The 19,254-nt window shown below is 36.6% G+C and overlaps 1 protein-coding gene across 2 annotated transcripts in view; it reads right to left on the bottom strand.

Annotated features, from left to right (window-relative positions):
* Positions 1-1,870: 1,870 nt before the first annotated feature.
* LOC136854459 (uncharacterized) overlaps positions 1,871-19,254 on the bottom strand; it is a 105,401-nt gene continuing 88,017 nt past the window's right edge. For both annotated transcript variants that reach the window (XM_067130749.1, XM_067130748.1), the window contains 3 exons: positions 5,903-5,985; positions 5,502-5,624; positions 1,871-2,082 (listed from right to left, as the gene is read on the bottom strand). In XM_067130749.1, the coding sequence (XP_066986850.1) occupies positions 5,977-5,985 (9 nt within the window). In that variant the 3' untranslated portion in view covers positions 1,871-2,082; positions 5,502-5,624; positions 5,903-5,976. The remainder of the gene's footprint in view (positions 2,083-5,501; positions 5,625-5,902; positions 5,986-19,254) is intronic.

Below are 19,254 nucleotides of genomic sequence, written 5' to 3'. Positions count from 1 at the left end.
ACTAATGACCTGAGCAACCTTCTCCTCATGCACTCTTTGATAAAGGCTAAGGACAGTTCAGAGGGACATAGAAATAAGAAGAGGAGACTTCACATTCTGGAGAAGAAAGGCAGATGAGGTCAAGAGGCAGGTGGCTTGAGATGATGATGCTGTGGCAGATATGAGATCAGAGAAAGAACGTCTGGAATAACAGGACAGTCAAGAAAACATAAATAAAATGTAAAAGGGAAAAAGTATAATAAAAAGACAAGGTAGAACAGTAAAGGCAGCGTTTCAAGACTCTTCTATAAAGAAAATTAATATAAACTACAGTATGTTGCAGTGACAGTAGGATTAATACAGAATCCAAATCTGAAGAGATTAGGGGAATCCTTTAAATGTCAATAAAATAGCAAGGGAATTAATTGCTTAGGAACTGAACAATACTTGACCATCAACGAACGAGATGGAATATCCTACGTGAACGACAATGGAAATAACATATAAATACTAACACATATGTATCAACACATACATACACAGTGTTGTACATAAATATAAACAAAGTCAGTCACAAGGAGGAACTAAAGCAAGGTACTTTACGGCAGTATTGTATAGGGGATGAGACCGGAAGAATGAGAGAGAATCACAAGAATTGTATGTAAAGGTTAGGCTGTTTTACAATGACCAAAAAAGGAGGAGGAGGAGGAGGAGGAGGAGGAGGATACTGAAGTAAGGATAACAGTGTTGGTGGTGGAAGAAAGGAGGCTGCAAGTTAGTGTGTCTTCATAAAGCGTTGAACAGAGTGCCAAGACAAGCAATTAGAAAGGGACTTACAAAGAAAAAGTGCACATGAAGGACTTACTAAGTGTTGGAACTTTATCACATTATTAGAACTTGCGTCAATACAGTGGCAGAAACATTGAGAATCTAAGATAAACACTGATGCCCATCACAGATCAGCACAGGGCCCATCATCACTAATCAGTCACAGAGGAAGTTACACAAAAATGAAGATAGGGAGGCCCCTAGGAGCTTCTGTTTGAAGATGTCCTGGTGTTAACAGTTGAATCTGAGAAAGAAGTCTTACAATATTTTTTGAAAGATTGAAGACTGGGAAGGAGAGTTGAGAACTGAAAATCAAAGGAAGCAATATTAAGATTATGATGAAGGGAGAGGAAGCTTAGGGCAAGACATGGTCTGAAACCACAAGGGAACTCTGACTGTAAGTGCACCAAGTATAAGACACTGGAGAAAACTCTTCAAACATCTAAGCTCATAAGAGGAAAACCTGATGAAAGAATGTGAATGAATTTGTGTAAGATGTGTAAAACAGACATGGAAACTATTCCAAAGGCTCCATTTATTCGAGACAAACTGATAATCTTGAACTGACCTGCAGCAAATCCAAGCAGGAGGTCAAATCTGAGCCCCAGAACAAAATAACCAGTACTAAAGAATCTCTTTGGTATCCCTTCAGCCCCAGGTGCACTGCCCTCTAGAAGTGTGACTCAAGGGTCTTGTTCACGTACTTTATTACAATAATGACCATCTGATTTCATGCAAAGCTTTGAATCTTACATCTTCCTGAGAATGATTCGTTTGTGTGAACACTCCACAAGAAATGTCACTTTCCTTCTCTAAAATTGTTATTCAGATTATTACTGCTTAAAAATGAACCCTATTCATATCAAACAAGACCACAACAGGGGCTATTGACTTGAAATTCAGGAAGATTCCATCTGAAAGCGTTACTGAAGATATGAAATACAGAAAGAAGAGATCAGTTACTAGAAAAACAAATAAATTATTAAATAACAGATAAAAATATAAACATATTACTAAGATACAAGGTGAATTGTTTTAGGGTAGTAATGCATTGCATCTTTGCTTGAACTTTTGAGATTCCAAATGCACAACATCCTCAGTTCAGAGACAGTTCCATAGTCCAATGGTGTGAGCACATTTGCTGCATATTGGTGCTGTTGTTCCGTGAATCTGGTAGCTCTCCGCAGGATAAATGGAGGATGAGGAATCAAATGAGATAGCAAAATTCTTCTCATGTTATGACTTGAAGGTACTGATAAAAAGGAATCGTATAACCTGTAATAAAAAAATGACAATTACAATTTCAATCTTGTAATTTGGACACTTTCATACAATAAAATGTAGCAATTACCATAAATGCTCTTGCCTTAATAATTCACAGTCTGACTAGAAACTTGTATTCCCAGTTAATTACTATTCTATTCGAAATGACCCATTTTGGCCAGAACCCTTTCTGTACATAAAACAGTATGAGGACATCTCTAACACCAAAGCAGAATAGGTTCAAACTATCTCCATTCATAAATACAAAAACCTCTTGTTGTACTTCAGCCTAATATCCAAAAGCGGGTTTTAACTACCTGTACAGTTTGTGGCCCAGTGTTTCATGGTACTGCACAGTTTCACATGCTTCCTGAAAGGGAACAACCACGAATGGCATCACTTTTGTAATAATTACGAGAATATGTATAGCCACTGAACCACCTTACTTCATCTCCATTTGATACGAAACCTTGTTCTATTTTCAGTTACAGAGGAATGGCACCATTTAGGCAGGGTCTAATGGCAATAAAAATTCAGTGCCTTCCATACAATGGTAAAGAGGAATTTTCTTCCTGTTACTTCTGATGGACAAATTAACAGCCTCTCAGGAACACAAAAATGAAAAGGCAATGCCAGGTTCTGTCAAAGGCTGGTGTCAGATCTCAAATTCTCTAGAAAGTGAAATAGAGTAACTTCAATGCTGCACCGTGCCATTGGAATCTTTAGTATACAGTAACTTAAGGTGCAGTAACACCTCAACTTTACAGACACTCTGGGGGTCTAGTCTTTCTAGATAAGCAATAAAGTCTGTTAGGTAACAAGATCCTATATCCTATATTTTCTAGATATCTTACAGCTAACAGCAATTCCACACAGTTCCTAACTTACAGTAACCTATATGTTACACTTGACATTCAATTTCAGAAAGTTATCTAAAAATACATCACATCTAAAATGGTAGCAGAGGAAAGAATAGTCATAATATGGAGCTGTTAAGTACAGAAGTCTGCTAAGTTGAGGTCCCTGAAGTTGAGGTTTGCTGCTCAACCTTGAGAGTCACAGTTTCAGGATTAAATAGTTTGCAAGATCAGTGATCACTTCAAATCTGACTAAGCATTTTCTGCACAGCCACCATAAGATGCTGTAGGCGCTACACAATACTATGCATCAGGAGCCTAAACTCTCTCTGTACAATAGAGAAAAATATGTATCACAAACTCCCCCAGAGAAATCAGGTCATGTAAACAGAAGGTAACATTCAGTTCTGTGCGTTGGAAAGCAATCATGTTCTTTTTACATTATTGCCATTTAAGGGGAGATGAACCAAAACCTTGAATGGTTTGCCAAAAGAGAAATGGTTAGTAATGAGCAAAACCTCTCTCTGCTTCTGTGGTCATCTATTCCATATGCCAAGCCTTAACCCTTGGAATCTGGCTACACATCAGATATGTACCAATCAGAGAAGGTATGGTGAGAGCGCACTCATAATATACAAAAGTACCACCTCAAATTAACAGACACTTTGGGGGTCCGGATTTGTGATAAGTAACAGCAATTCCACAAACTGTACTTCCTAACCAAGAGTAACCTATACTTTACACTTCAAAATCAATGTAAGAGATTTATTCAAAAATGTATTACATCTAAAATGGCAGCATAGCAAGAAATACTGACAATGTAACTGACAAGCACAAATGTCCGCTGAGATGAAGTGTTGCTTTAATTTATTAATTCTAGTTGGCCTCTCTAAGGCAACTTACAAGTACAGCACCTAATGTGCTACCTAGGAATAGTTACCTACAGCAGGACACAAATGACCAGGGAGCAAAATTGCTGAAAGAAAATGCCAAAGGAAGCCAATGACCAGGATGCAAATACCTAGAGCCATCACCTAGGAATGAAAACTTACAATGCAGAAAATTTATCCTTGAGAAACATTTTATCATAGTAAATTTATATAAAAAAAGGTGACCCACCATATTCCTTTTATTTGATTCACATAAATCTCAAGGGTCTCGATAATTCAATTAAAACCTTTGTGTATGTCAAGGGCAATGGATTAAATTCTCATGTCCTTCTTCTTCTAACTCTTACAATGTTACTCTTTAAACTCTAAGTAACTTTATTTCTGCAAAAATGAACAGCTCCTTCAAAGTAACTTGAGGTACGGGTACAACTTTTATGGAAAGTGTCAATATCAAAATCCTTTTATATTCTGTCATTCCTCACTTTCTTTTAGACTTTTTACATCGACATATCCCTACTCCAATGAGGAGATTAACAATCTACTCACAGGAAAAGTTTTCTATTCTACTGTCCTCAACTGAAAAATCAAGAACTTGCAGAAGAAGCTGGTTTAAATATGTCAATATGTCTGGCTAAGCTGCTTCAGTGTCAAAATGCTATTTTGGACCTCTCTTTATCCAAGGTTCTTGCCTCCATCCAGGAGCTAACTGGTTCAGGTCGAGAGAAAGCCAAAGTTACTGTGCACTACAAGGAGCCATTCTCTATACCTGCTCTAGAAGTATAAACATTGATAAAAAGAGATTCTGTAATATAATAAAAAGACCTCCCTGAATACCTGCATTCCCCCATGATACATTGAGTTTGGTCCTACGAAATGCAACCTAGTATGGAGGACCATGCAGGGCACTCCAGTTCTAAGGGTGGGAAGGCAAGGTATCCACCAGCACCCTCCTTCGAATCTAATGGACTAAAGGCTGACCACTTCCCTGACAGTTAATTACTAAGAAAGCAATTTAATACAAGATATGAGGAAAATATACCAGACATGCACAATAAATCAGCAACACATCTAGTGAATGAAACAGCAGCCCAAATAATTTCAGAAAACTAAACAATGCAATACAACACATGAAGTTTAGTCTAATTCAGTCTAGGAATACACCTCATTCATTAGAGGGGAACTCAAGGTTCTTGGAGTTGAAAATCGCAAAAAAACTATCCAAAGCACCAATATCCCTCAAAATTAATCCAACAATATACCTCATACAGATGACAGTGGTTTTGATGATGGTGGTGTTCTCACTGGAGTGTGTCTCCAGCCAGAACTCTGTCTGATAGAGTAAAGTATCTGATTATACAATCAATTTACCATTTGTATTAGAATGCGACATCAAACTGCATCCAGACTTCTTCACTAGGAAAAGTGTTCCCAAGTGAATAACTTCACTACCACGGTCTTAGCCACGTTAAGTAAGTCTAATCCTTCGGGCCAGCCCTAGGAGAGCTGTTAATCAGCTCCATGGTCTGGTAAAACTAAGGTATACTTAACCACATTAAGACATTAAAACTACATCTATTGTACTGATTCACAAGTAATCTGTACCACAGATTACAAGCTTCTTCCCTAGTAATCTGTACCACAAACATACATTTACTTCTGTTTGGAACACAAATAATTTCCTTACCAATGGGGTTCAGCAAATAAGGTTGAATTCAATCATAACAGCTTGAAGTCGCTGGCAACACAGTTCCTACAAAGGGGGCGCATGCTTGAATCAACCCCAAAGAATGACGACTTGAGGGCAGACCTGAAATATAAAAGTAGAAACTTTGAGTCACCTTCAAGTGAAAAGCAAGCCAGAGTAACCTTGAAAATAAACCGCAGAGAATAAAAATTTTAGCTCATTTAATGATCCACAACTAAATCCTCCACAAGCAGCTATATATAAAAATCAACAAAATAGCACAAAAAATTGACAATTTGGCCTCACTCAAACACCAAGGCCTTTCAAATCCCTGATTATTTGAAAGCCAGGAGTACACTTGGAAGCAAAATAACCTTGACCACAATGCCAACCATACTCACTTTGCAATAGCTGTGCATTCTGTCAATATATAGTTGGACTCCATGCTCCTAGAGCCAATGTGCTGTCACAGGATTCAACATACCTGAAATCAAAAAAAAGAAACCTTCAGGCACCTTCAAATAGTGCAAACCACAGTAACCTTCAAAATTAACTGGAGAGAACAATGGTTTTAGCTCAGTTTGTAATCTAAAGCTAAATCCTAAGCAATTAACTACAGGCTTTATGTATAAATCATCAAAATAGTTCACCAAGACCACAGTCACATTTTGAGACTCATAGGAAGTCCATATCATGTCATGTTACTAAATGAATTCCATAAAATACATATTTATCGCCTATAAGATTATTGTTAACTGCAATTAAATACAACACAGAGACCTTAACAATACAGCTTCAGCGATATGTCAATCAGCTTCATAAGCACAGACCATGGTTTAATACCCTAACTTAACCTAAGTGCTGAGAACACTTAAACTCACAGACACACTGGTTAGGTTGTGAAACACATTTTTTTTCCTCAGCTAATTAGTCAAAATTTAAGCATACCAATATTTCTAAAAGCTTTACAAAGCAAAAACCTATTTAAGGAAAAATCCACAGCTATGTCCAAGGTTAAAGGCTGGGAAAGTATATGGTTCCATTGTGATATCGTACCGCAGTGTGGCCTCGTAAATAGTTATTACCATGACCTCTAACAGCTTCCTATATATTTCATTATACCAGTGCCATACAACTCGCACGGCTTTGTATTCAGCATGCAGCAGTCAGGCAGTTGTATTGCACATGTGAACAAAATCCTACATATAGTATACTTGTGCTGGTATGGGAAGAAAACAGTAAAATTTGTTGCAAAATTTGAAGCCTGGTTTTGGAGAGTCCACTCTGATAATTTTTTTAGACAGTATTTGTATATAAAGTTTAAAATTTTTTTATTTCCTCGCACTTTAATATACTGTACCAACTCAAGATGTTGTAACCTACATATTCCCTCACCCCTAACACTGCATTATCAACTTTTCCCTCAGCCTTAATCACCTCTTAATTAGCCTACATAGGCTAAGCTATCGCTTCAACTGGGATATTCACTTAGAGTGTAATGCAAGTTTTAACCAAATAACTGACAAGGCAATAAAATCCCAGCGTAGTCAAACTTTCTGCCATTCTCGAGTTTAATGATTTTGCAGCTGTTTGGGGGGAGGAGGGGGCAGAGTTGCAACTCCCTTTTGTAGGACAAGTTATCCTAAGTGAGTTATGTTGCCTAGGATGCCAAAAAAATTCGGTATTATTTTATAAGTTGCCAATAAATGAAATGAAATTGTAACCTACATTTTTGAAAAGAGCTCTTCATCAAATTATGACTTATAAGGTAATACAATACTGGCCATCCTCCTCCTCCAGAGCTAATATGGCAAAATTGTAACCAGTAAACACCCCTAAGGTCACATGGTATTATTTTATATTGGCAACTTGTAAAATTTTACCAATAATTCTACCTGCAGCTCAGTAGGGAAGCTGCCATAATAGCCTTAACCTAAATAATGTCCAAGACGTTCAAAATCACATGTTAAAACAAGGGAAAATGATACTTTCAAGTCGAAATTGTGATGATGGTTTAAAGTCAATTTTATCCATTTTTAAAGTCGAAAATGTGACTATGGTTTAAAGTCCAATTTTATTCATTTTTTTTTTAGCTACGTGGACTTGCTTATTACTATGACATTTCCTCAGAAATAGTAAATTCTTACCTAACACACCTTTTACTATGACTGTTCACCGTCTGTCTAGTGAGAAATTAGACTGAATTCGTAGACAAATAATAGACTCAAACTCCTGTGCAATAATAATAATAATAATAATAATAATAATAATAATAATAATAATAATAATAATAATAATAGTAATAATAATAATAATAATAATAATTCACAGGCTACTGGCACGGAAGAAGTTTGCCTAGCCAAAGTTACCTCCGTAAAAGACTTAATTACAGATAATTAGTCATTATTATTTCCAAACAACCCAGAGAGACTATAATTAGGAGCTGACGTTTCCAATAACGATCAAATTTCCACGAACTTCAAAACCGATCCCGTGGGCCATAAAAAGTCACCGGTGCTGCCTTGACAGCAGCTCCCTTTAAAAGGTTCTTTTTGCTTTATTAATCTAGTTTCCGGACAGCGCCCACCTTAAATTAATGTAATAAATTAAGTATTTATCACTCACCGTGATTAAAATCACAATTAACTTCACTGTTAATCAATAAAAACACTTAAGTTGTAGTGAATACGTTGACAGCGGGACAAATGGAGGCTTCGAGTTCCCGACTTCCTCTAAAGTAAACAAAGAACAGAGTTGCCAGTTGGGGATTTTTGGTCTTCGTAGATTTATTTATTTTTCTATATTTTCCCTTCTCTTTATTATTCAGTTCTTTGTTTTCACCACTTCTATAAAATTATATACGCATATTTGCTATTTTTTGCCTTTTTTAGCTCGATATTCTGAAATTTGCTTTTAGCTTTGGCTACATCAAGTTCAATTCGTCTTCTCAGTATTAACACAAATAATCAGGCCCCTTTCTTCTTCTTGCGTGCAAATTTTGGTCTGTTGTTCAAAGATACGTTTCAAATCCTCCAGTTTTACGAGGAGGAATACTGTCATCACAGTGGTCCTCAAAAGCCTGAGGAATTTTAGAGTATTTTTAAGAATACGAAAAGATTTAAACACAATAAAGGGCCTGATTTCCTCCTCATCCCTCAGTTCTCATCTTTACAAGAACGTGATTGCACGTAGTACTATTAAATGTTATATTTATTAACACATGGTAGGACCATCAGTCATATACTAATATATATATATATATATATATATATATATATATATATATATATATATATATATATATATATATATATATATATATATATATATACCTCGACAAACTTCTTGGGCAAATAATAAAACCGAAAGGAATTTTGATTTCTGCAAAGCTACAAGACAAAACTGCTCATTCCCTAGAGACGTAAGTCACTTTAATGATTCTTTCGGAACGTATAATATGACTCGAAGGGATTTTGATTCTTAGAATTTTCTGTGAACTTCACAACTGGACGAAGATCTGAAGCTGTGCTGAGTTGCTGGGAGAAGAGAGAACGTCCGGAACAGTGGAAAAAATACAATTCAGAAAGGGTAAAAAATGCGCTGAAGTTTCTTTGGCGCAATCGAGTTTTCCGTATAGCATATAATGCTGGATGAAACTCTCAGCCACGGCCCGGTGGTGGCCTGTGTATTTGGCACCTATAGCGGTGCCAGATGCACGATCATGGCTAAATTTAACCTTAAATAAAATAAAAACTACTGAGGCTAGACGGCTGCAATTTGGTGTGTTTGATGATGGGAGAGTGGATGATCAACGCTCCAATTTGCAGCCCTCTAGCTCAGTAGTCTTTAAGATCTGAGGGCGGACGGACGGAAAAATAACCATCTCAATAGTTTTCTTTTACAGAAAACTGAAAGGGGAAAAAAATATAATGATCTTTTTTGACAAACTTAATTATAGTAATAATAATAAAAATTCTTTTATTATTCCTACCAGTAACTAACATTCCAGACATAATCGTGGCGTACGAGACGATCCATGAAAACTGGAATTTATCATTCCAGCCAGGAATGAATTCCAACCACCGTCTTGATAATTATGCACTGGCCTGTCATTTAAGCTATCCACTTGTTCCATTATTCTCCACTGAAACTGAGATAGCAATTGGATGAAATCAGTTCTCAGCGAAATGTTAAGGGTAACTGAGGGCGTTTGTCTTTTGTCTTTTTGAATTAGACATCAGTGACGACATTAATTTTACCTGATGCGTTGATATGAATTCCTTGTAAAGGATTTATGATTTATAATTTTTTGTCGTTATGAAACGCGTTAAAACGAAGAATGAAATTCAAACTTGATTCAGGCAGGATCACGACACATTGGAAAAACTAAAAATGTTAATAAGGGTAATTACTCTCTCTCTCTCTCTCTCTCTCTCTCTCTCTCTCTCTCTCTCTCTCTCTCTCTCTCTCTCTCTCTCTCTTTTCAGGTATTCATAATGATATTTTCGAGCTATTTCCTAACTACATTTTTCTCTCTTACATGAAGCTTCATGAAGACCTCTCTCTCTCTCTCTCTCTCTCTCTCTCTCTCTCTCTCTCTCTCTCTCTCTCTCTCTACCCAACGCTCATTACATATACAAGAGAGAAACGGTTTTTAACTGGTTGAAAAAACTGTGTAATTTTCCATAAGGTTCCAGACGATATACAAGAGTAAATATTTATTACCACACACCCTGAAAAAGTTGGTCCTTCCCTCCACAGCCCTCCCTTGCATCTATGAGTAAAATTTCCTCCCAGATTTAATGGAAAATGATAAAAAAAAAAGAGAAAGAGAAGGGGTTTCGAGGGATGGGAAGGGAGAGAGACAAATGATTGCAAAACATGAAAAGCCCAACGAGTCTGACCAGAGGAGCAGGCTGTAGGAAACCAACTTCTGCATTTTTCCATAAATTTCTGAATATTAGTTCCTCACTCTTGTTAAGAGAATATACCGAATATAATTAGAGAATTTTTACATTTTCCCTAGGGCTCGCACATCCCCTGGAAATTGTTGGGAACCACTGGTATACAATATACTTTACAAGTCCCCTTTTGAAAATTTAGTAGGATACCAAAAGCACGTATCTATTTTGCATATTTTCTAAAGGGCTGAAAATTTTAAGTATTTATTATGGTATTTTAAATCAGTGAGAAATACAGCATTAAAGGCCCCTTTTCCTATTTATAAAAGTCAATGCGATATCAAATCTAAATCTGAAATTCCCATAATATAGCGAGATTGAAGTCAGTCAGATAGAAGTTTCCTTCGCTATATGTGCGTTTCTTAGTTTTCTGTAAAAGAAAGTTATTGTGATGGCTTTGTCTGTCCGTCCGCGTTTTTTCCTGTCCGCACTTTTCTATCCGCACTTTTTTCTGTCAGCACTTTTCCTGTCGGTACTTTTTTGTCAGCATTTTTCTGTCCGCACTTTTTTCTGTCCGCATTTTTCTGTCCGCACTTTTTTCTGTCCGCACTTTTTTCTGTCAGCGTTTTTTCTGTCTGCACTTTTTCTGTCCGCACTTTTTCTGTCCGCACTTTTTCTGTACGCATTTTTTCTCTCCGCACTTTTTCTGTCCGTACTTTTTTCTGTCCGCACTTTTTTCTGTCCGCACTTTTTTCTATTCGCACTTTTTTCTGTTCACGCTTTTTTCCCGTTCGCACTTTTGTCTGTGCGCACTTTTTCTGTCTGCTCTCAGATCTTAAACACTACCGAGGCTAGAAGGCTGCAAATTGGTATGTTGCCAGACGCACGGTTAGAGAGCTGCAATTTGGTATGCTTGATGACTGGAGGGTGGATGAGCAACATACTAATTCGCAGCCGTCAAGCCTCAGTAGTTTTTAAGATCTGAGGGCGGACAGAAAAAGTGCGGACAGAAAAAAGTGCAGAGGGACAAAGCCGGCACAATAGTTTTCTCTTCAGAAAACAAAAAATTTCCCACTTTGCTGACCATTGCAAAACTTCCTGGAGTCAAACGTGTTATTTGTAATCCCGTGAGACACACTCTCTCTCTCTCTCTCTCTCTCTCTCTCTCTGTTCGCCCACGTGCCAGGGGAAAAAATGAAAAAGTCTCTTGTCTGAGTTTTGTATTTGACAAAACGGATAAAAGAGATGGAGTTTCCTGCAAGCAAGTTAGAATGTTGTGAACTGTATAAAATGGTTTAGTAAATTATATTCAGTTTATCATTGTGATGAGTATAAACTTAGGCGCAATCGAGTTTTCTGTACAGCAGCTACTCCGTATAATCAAGGCCGCCGAAAATAGATCTATCTTTCGGTGGTCTCGGTATATTGCTGTATGAGCCGCGGGCCATGAAACTTTAACCTCGGCCCGGTGGTGGCATATCCCATATCGTTGCCAGAAGCACGATTATGGCTAACTTTAACGTTCACTAAAATAAAAACTACTGAGGCTAGAGGGCTGCAGTTTGGTATGGCTGATGATTGGAGGGTGAATGATCAACATACCAATTTGCAGCCCTCTAGCCTCAGTAGTTTTTAAGATCTGAAGGCGGACAGAAAAAGTGCGGACGGACAGACAAAGCCGGCACAAAAGTTTTCTTTTCAGAAAAATAAAAAATTAATGACAGAAGAAAGAAGTTAAATTTCTTTAACATGTAGCACGAAGTAGAATTTAGAAAATATGAAAAGCAGTTCAGAAAAATAGTTCAAATTTTTTCACTTTCACTGAGACTTTTCAAACCAAGAATGTTTGCTTCAGTAATGAGACTAATCCGGTAATAGATGTAAACAATTAAATGAATTAACTCCATCATTTATGCATAATTGACACAACTCTTGATTTTTAGGGACATTTTCAAGCGAGGAAAAAGTTAAAACACTAAAAAGATTTTAAACCAGGGAGTATTTGAAACGAACCTTTCTCCACACTAAAAAATATATGCATACAAGGATAACATTCCATTTTAATATTCTAAAATGACTTTCCTGAGACTTTTTTTTTTTAGCAGGAAAAAGTCTAGGCACGTTATGAATATTAAATTCAAATATTTCAAATTGGCTCTCCAGTGATTTAATGAACTCAGGTAACCGCAGAAATTCGTGAAATGGGATTCTCCCTTCTCCAAACTTTCTAAGTGTTAGCTCGAGGGATTATGCAAATGTTTGGAAAGTGTCGATAGGTTTCAGATGGCGGCAATCAAGTGATAGACTCGGTTCAAACGGCTTGAGAATCTCCGTGTGTTAAGTGTCTGGTAGGAAGAGGAATAATAGATCACGCGAACAAAGTTTTAGACCGTTAGACTCTGATCATACGAGGCACTTTCTAAAAGTACGCGATGCGCTCTGTCCTCGACAGACCCTCGCATTGATATTTTAGCAAGGGACAAACAATACCATGTTTCCCAATAATAATGCAGGAATAAAGTCTTTATTTTCTATTAATTACCAAAGAAATAATGCTTTAATTCCAACTTGTAATAATAGGAACAATGCTCTAATTTTTATTTTTTGTCAAAGGAATAATGTCTGAAATCTAAATTCTATATTTCTTAAGACTTGAGTCAAAGTAAAATTAATTTCTTGCGGTATAAAATACATAAGAAATGAAGCATTCCAATAATTTTCTTTCCTTTATATTATAACTTCACATAACTGAGGAAGAATGAGGTAGGGGCAATGGTGATCTATCACACCCAAAAATATTGAGAACCAGTGGACTAGAAGAATCTTCGTGTATTAAGTTATCTAGTAGGAAGAGAAATAACACATCTCGCGAAAGAAAAAGAAAAATAAAAACTGTCTATATATGAAAAGTACTTTCGTGAGGGATTCAAGAGCACAGTTGTCTTTAGAACCTTGGGAAAGTAAGACAAATATTCAGCAGAGAAATCAAGAAGTCACGGTGGACACAGAAACCGCAGGCGTCTTTAGAACCTATTGGAATGGAATGGAATCTAGAGTTTAGGCCAAAGGCCAAGCACTGGGACCTATGAGGTCATTCAGCGCTGGAGAGGAAATCGAGGGCAGGTAGGTTTGAAAGATGCATCAGGTGGAAAACCTCAAAATAGTTACACTATGAAATAATTGTTATGAGAGGGTGGATAGCAAGATGGAAGAAAGATTACATGAATGGAGGTACAGTGAAAGGAATGAAAGGGATTGAAAGAAAGATAAATGATATTTCCCACCTAAAAAATATATATTCAGGAAGTCAAGACTGGGAATAAAATCGCCATTCCTTGAAGCTGAAAAGGTGGGATGCTGACCCAGTTACCAAAAGGCAGACTGTTCAAGTGAATTTTTTAAAAACATTGGAATGATGAATCAGGAACTTCTCTGACGCACGTCTTGAATAATTTGACACTTTCAAAGGTAGCCCTCGTCAGTCAGACAATTTGTCTCGACAGTACTCTTCATGATGACTGATTCTGAAATGCATTGATAATGGATTTTGCAAAATGTTAATGGTACTGGATACAAGGGCAGAGTTCGATGCAGTAAAATATTACTCCTGATAATACACTGATTGAAGAAGATTCTTTTAAATAATTCCTGAGTTGGAGAAACAAATCCACAGCAGTGGTGTTGCTATGGGAGAGCCAGTGGGCCCGCCCCCCCAGTTGAAATTCCCTTTGTAGCTAAACTTTAACCCGTACAATATTTGATGCATTTGCATATAGTAAGGGTCGAAAGTTAATAGAAAATTGAGCTCTTTAATTTCAAATACAGGTTCACTAACTAATAATACTATTATTTTCCTTCATTCACAAGGATACATATACATTCGAGGATAGTATATTCTACTAATTACAGGATTGGTACATTAGTTTTGGGTAATTTTCTTTAGCAGCCCCAAAATATATCTTGGCCCTACCTAGGCCCCCAACTGATGGAATGCCAGCCACTGATCCACAGTTATGTATGGGTACATACACTTAAAAATAAACCTCTGTCTAAATATCTGATTAAAATATGTTGGAATGTATGACAGTCAACAACTAACACTGACATCAATCATATCTGCCAATTTGCTGTGGTATTCATTTTTAATGTAAAGTAACAATCATTCTCATAAGCATAAGAGTATGATAAGGCAAAATTATGAAAGGTGTTAAATGTTTGCAAGTCAAAATATCGATCCATTTATTAAATAAAGAATCACATCATACTGTTGAATAGTCACTCACGATTTCAGCATTTGAATGAACATATCTGAAGAGCAAGTGGATTTCCTAACTACCTTCATATATCGGAACCTTACCTCGGGTCTCTATCAAGTCTTTATGAGGATTTCTGCATCACCTCGGGGCGTTTTCCAAGCTCACTCAACCCTCACAACTTGAAGTTGACTCTCTCTCTCTCTCTCTCTCTCTCTCTCTCTCTCTCTCTCTCTCTCTCTCTCTCTCTCTCTCTCTGTTTCCTCCCACGAATATGCGACGTCTGACTTCCTCTACGATTCTCTGATGCCTTGAGCTCTGTGGCTTTGGTCTCTGCAGTAAAATTGGCTTTGGTGAAGTGGATAATATCATGGGTTTTGGAATGTTTGTCGGGGGTGGGGGTGGGGACAGATTACCAGAGGTAGGGTTCCACTTGGTAAGGGGGTGGGGGTGGGGGGTTACACTGCAGCATCTTCTTCTCTCGAGTCTTGATAATGCATTATCGATAAGGGCTGACGTCATCTTGTGTGTGAAAGAGAGAGAGAGAGGGAGATTCTTTGAGTCTGAGAAGAAGTAAAAGGTTTGCTTGACTGATTGACTGGTTTTTGGATGTCAGCTCTTGCGAATGTTCTTGGGGGACGCTGCCACAGAAGTCTCCCTCTTATGAACATCATGATTCTTGATGATAATAATTGGTAAAAGTTATGCAAATAATTGTTTTATAGATGAATAGATAAAGGCTCATGCTTCTTTTGATTCTGAATTGCTTTCATACTTCAGAAACAAAACATAATCATTAACTTAACTTATTATTATTATTATTATTATTATTATTATTATTATTATTATTATTATTATTATTATTATTATTATTTTCTTCGTCTTCTTCTTCTTCTTATTCAGAAGATGAACTCTACTCATATGGAATAAGCCCACCAAAGGGGCCATTGACTTGAAGCTAAAGCTTCAAAGAATTTGGTGTTCATTACTGAAGGTCACAGAAAATACAGAAAGAAGATGAGAGTTAGTAGAAGAAAATATAAATTAATAAAGAAAAAGGTAAAAACATATATAAATGAGTAAACTGTAAGATGAAATGTTTTAGGGCAGTAATACATTGCATCTTTGCTCTAACTTTTAAATAAAAAGTTATTGGAATGAATAAATTATGGATATTTAATCAGTTCTGATTACAATAATTTTGATACCGACACAGTTATCAATAATCATTATAATTTTACTTGATAATGATAATAGTTGTTACGTAATTTTTTCAAGACAAACTCTTCGTAGTTCGACGAACAAAAATAGACTTTAAAAAACTCCATATAAATTATATTCGCAAATTGAACTCTTCGTAATCTCCATGAATCTTGCTGCATTTCAAAATATTTCAAAATCTACCTAGTTTTAGTTTTCTGAAAAGAAAATTATTGTGCTGGCTTTGTCTGTACGCCCGAACTTTTTCTGGACGCACTTTTTTATGTTCGCACTTTTCTGTCCTTACTTTTTCTGTCCGCCCTCAGATCTTAAAAACTACTGAGGCTAGAGGGCTGCAATTTGGTATGTTGTAAGGACAGAAAAAGTGCGGACATAAAAAAGTGCGGACAGAATAAAGTGCGGACAGACATACAAAGCCGGTACAATAGTTTTTTATTTTATTTAAGGTTAAAGTTAGCCATAATCATGCGTCTGGCAACGACATATGCCAGGCCACCAGCTGGCCGTGGTTGAAGTTTCACGGGACGCGGTTCCTACAGCATTACACCGAGACCACTGAAAGATAGATCTATTTTCGGTGGCCTTGACTATACGCTGTACAGAAAACTCGATTGCGCCGAAGAAACTGCGGCGCATTTTTCACTTGTTCTATTTGATGTAGAATGAGTATGAAAACCTGAGTTAGCCCGAGTACTGGAACAAGGATTAAAGAGAATGACCTACTAGGTAAGTGATGTTGGTTGTCAGACTGGAATAAAGATGGATGCTTTCTCTCTCTCTCTCTCTCTCTCTCTCTCTCTCTCTCTCTCTCTCTCTCTCTCTCTCTCTCTCTCTCTCTCTCTCTCTCTCTCTCTCGTCCGGTCTGGGGGCAGGGTGATAGATGAGCCTCGGAAATGGTCTGAGGAACACGGAGGTATTTCAGAAGCAGTAACAAGAATAATTCTTCATCGTTCTAATCTAATCGATGATATGTAAGCCTTACGGAGGAATGCTGTGTTTCCTGGTGGTGCCACTGTATATATATATATATATATATATATATATATATATATATATATATATATATATATATATATAGGGATCCCATAAAAATGCCAAAATGTGGAAAATAAAGGCTATATTTCAGAGACCAAATTGTCTCATCTCCTCAGGCAAATAGTGAATCCGAGGGGGAGACAGTTTGGTCTCTGAAATATAGCCATTATTTTCCACATTTTGTCGGTTTTATGGGCTCCTTACATTTGATATATATATATATATATATATATATATATATATATATATATATATATATATATATATATATATATATATATATATATATATATATATATATATATATATATATATATCTGTTCTGTGTGCTAACAACATTCTGTGAAATTGAAATGGCCACAAAAAAAATATTAATACACAAAAATCCCTATATTTTATCTGATATAAAGAAAGGCTATTTCTGTACTCTCCTGTCATCTAATTGCCTATGTCCACTCTCTCAAAATCTCTAGCAAAATCTATTTAAAAGGAAGACTCAGAGATCATTTTCTTCTCATCCAGGAACATCATTATGGGGGGCCAGGGGGACCGGCCCCCCCCCAAATTCAAATGCTTGTCTTCCCCAGTTGAAATTCCCTTTGTAGCTAAACTTTAACCTTTAAAATATTTGATACATTTGCATATAAAATTAGTTGAAACTTAATAGAAAATTGAGCTCTATAATACAGATTTACTCATTACTAATACTATTATTTTCCTTCATTCCCATGGATATATACACTCGACAATATTATATTCTACTGATTACAGAATTGGTACATTAGTTTTGTGTCATTTTCTTTTGGCCCAACCCCCTAAAAAATATCTTGGCCCCACCTAGACCCGCCCCAACTGAAAGAATGCCAGCTACGCCACTGTCCAGAAAGACTCCATTGCTTTGGTCTATTCCTCTCATTTCGAAAAGAACCTGGTGTCTTGCATTAGCAAGTGCCTCGTGCTATTTCCATCGACATTTCAGAGGAGTTTCGACACGAATTTAGACAGATCTTTACCGACAATGAGACTGTTTCAAAAGGGGAGGAATTGATGGCTTCAATGAACAGAAGTCTTCGCTGATTGCTCTTTCAGAGTCAGGACTGAACACATGACGCTTTCGACATTCTATTTCTGAGAAATGGAATGAAATTAGAGATAGATAATGATCTCTTCTTCTTTCTGACTGCATCACCTGTTGGTTAAGGTGTTGTTGAGGGTTTCAGAGAATAGGATGAAACAGATAGAATGAGGCGGTGTACAAAAAGATTCCTTACTCGTCTGGGGAAGAGAGATAGAATGCGTGTATGGATTCGCGTGCACAGACACACCCAAATATATACATAGAGAACAAATGTATATATATATATATATATATATGTATATATATATAATTATATATATGTATTTATGTATGTATGTATAGATATACATATATATATGAGAGAGAGAGAGAGAGAGAGAGAGAGAGAGAGAGAGACAGACAGACAGACAGACAGACAGACAGACAGACAGACAGACAGACAGAAAAAAAGTGTATGACCGTTTTCACACATTACCGCCTCTAAAAAAATTACTAAAACATTTCCCCTAATTAAAAAAAGAATCTTCTAATTTTACCCCGAAACAGAATCACCAGAATCAACCGCTGCAAAAGACAAGTCTCCCAAAAACAACCCTCGGTTCCCAAAATGGATTTAATAAAGCCAAAGACTAATTAGAAACATTGCAATTTTGGACCCTTCCCCCCAAAAAAAGTGTCATAGAGGAGATTCAACTCGTCCATATCCCTTCACGAGAGAGGGGGTGCGGGGGCATATTGCCCATGAGAGAGACAGCTGGTCTGTGAAGCCTGCATTTGCATAATCAATAGATTTCTTTCCCTGTGTCAGTCAGCACGTGTTCTGCTGGACGTATTCTGTTGCTGGAACAGAAACTATTTATGTTTGGTTTTGGGGCTGTGGTCTGGTGGGCTTCAATAGACAGGCGATGTCAAATTAGTAATTCTCGCGTATGGATGGTTTAGATTCGAGTGGTTTTCACAGTTATTACTGGCGATTAGAATTGTGTGTATGTATGTATGTACATGTGTATGTATATATATATATATATATATATATATATATATATATATATATATATATATATATATATATATATATATATATATATAATGTATATATATATATTTATATATATACTTTAAATAGATGTTTAACGTAAACATTATCTTTCTATTCAATCCCAGATTTAAATGATATAGGAAAAATTATTTTCAGTTACCAGATGTCTATAATGTCAAGTAATGACTTATTTTTCGATACTTTTTTGTCGGAATAATATTTACAA

This window comes from Macrobrachium rosenbergii, chromosome 29 (assembly GCF_040412425.1).
Source record: "Macrobrachium rosenbergii isolate ZJJX-2024 chromosome 29, ASM4041242v1, whole genome shotgun sequence".
NCBI classification, from domain to species: Eukaryota; Metazoa; Arthropoda; class Malacostraca; order Decapoda; family Palaemonidae; genus Macrobrachium; species Macrobrachium rosenbergii.
This window is presented reverse-complemented; position numbering and strand designations above follow the sequence as displayed.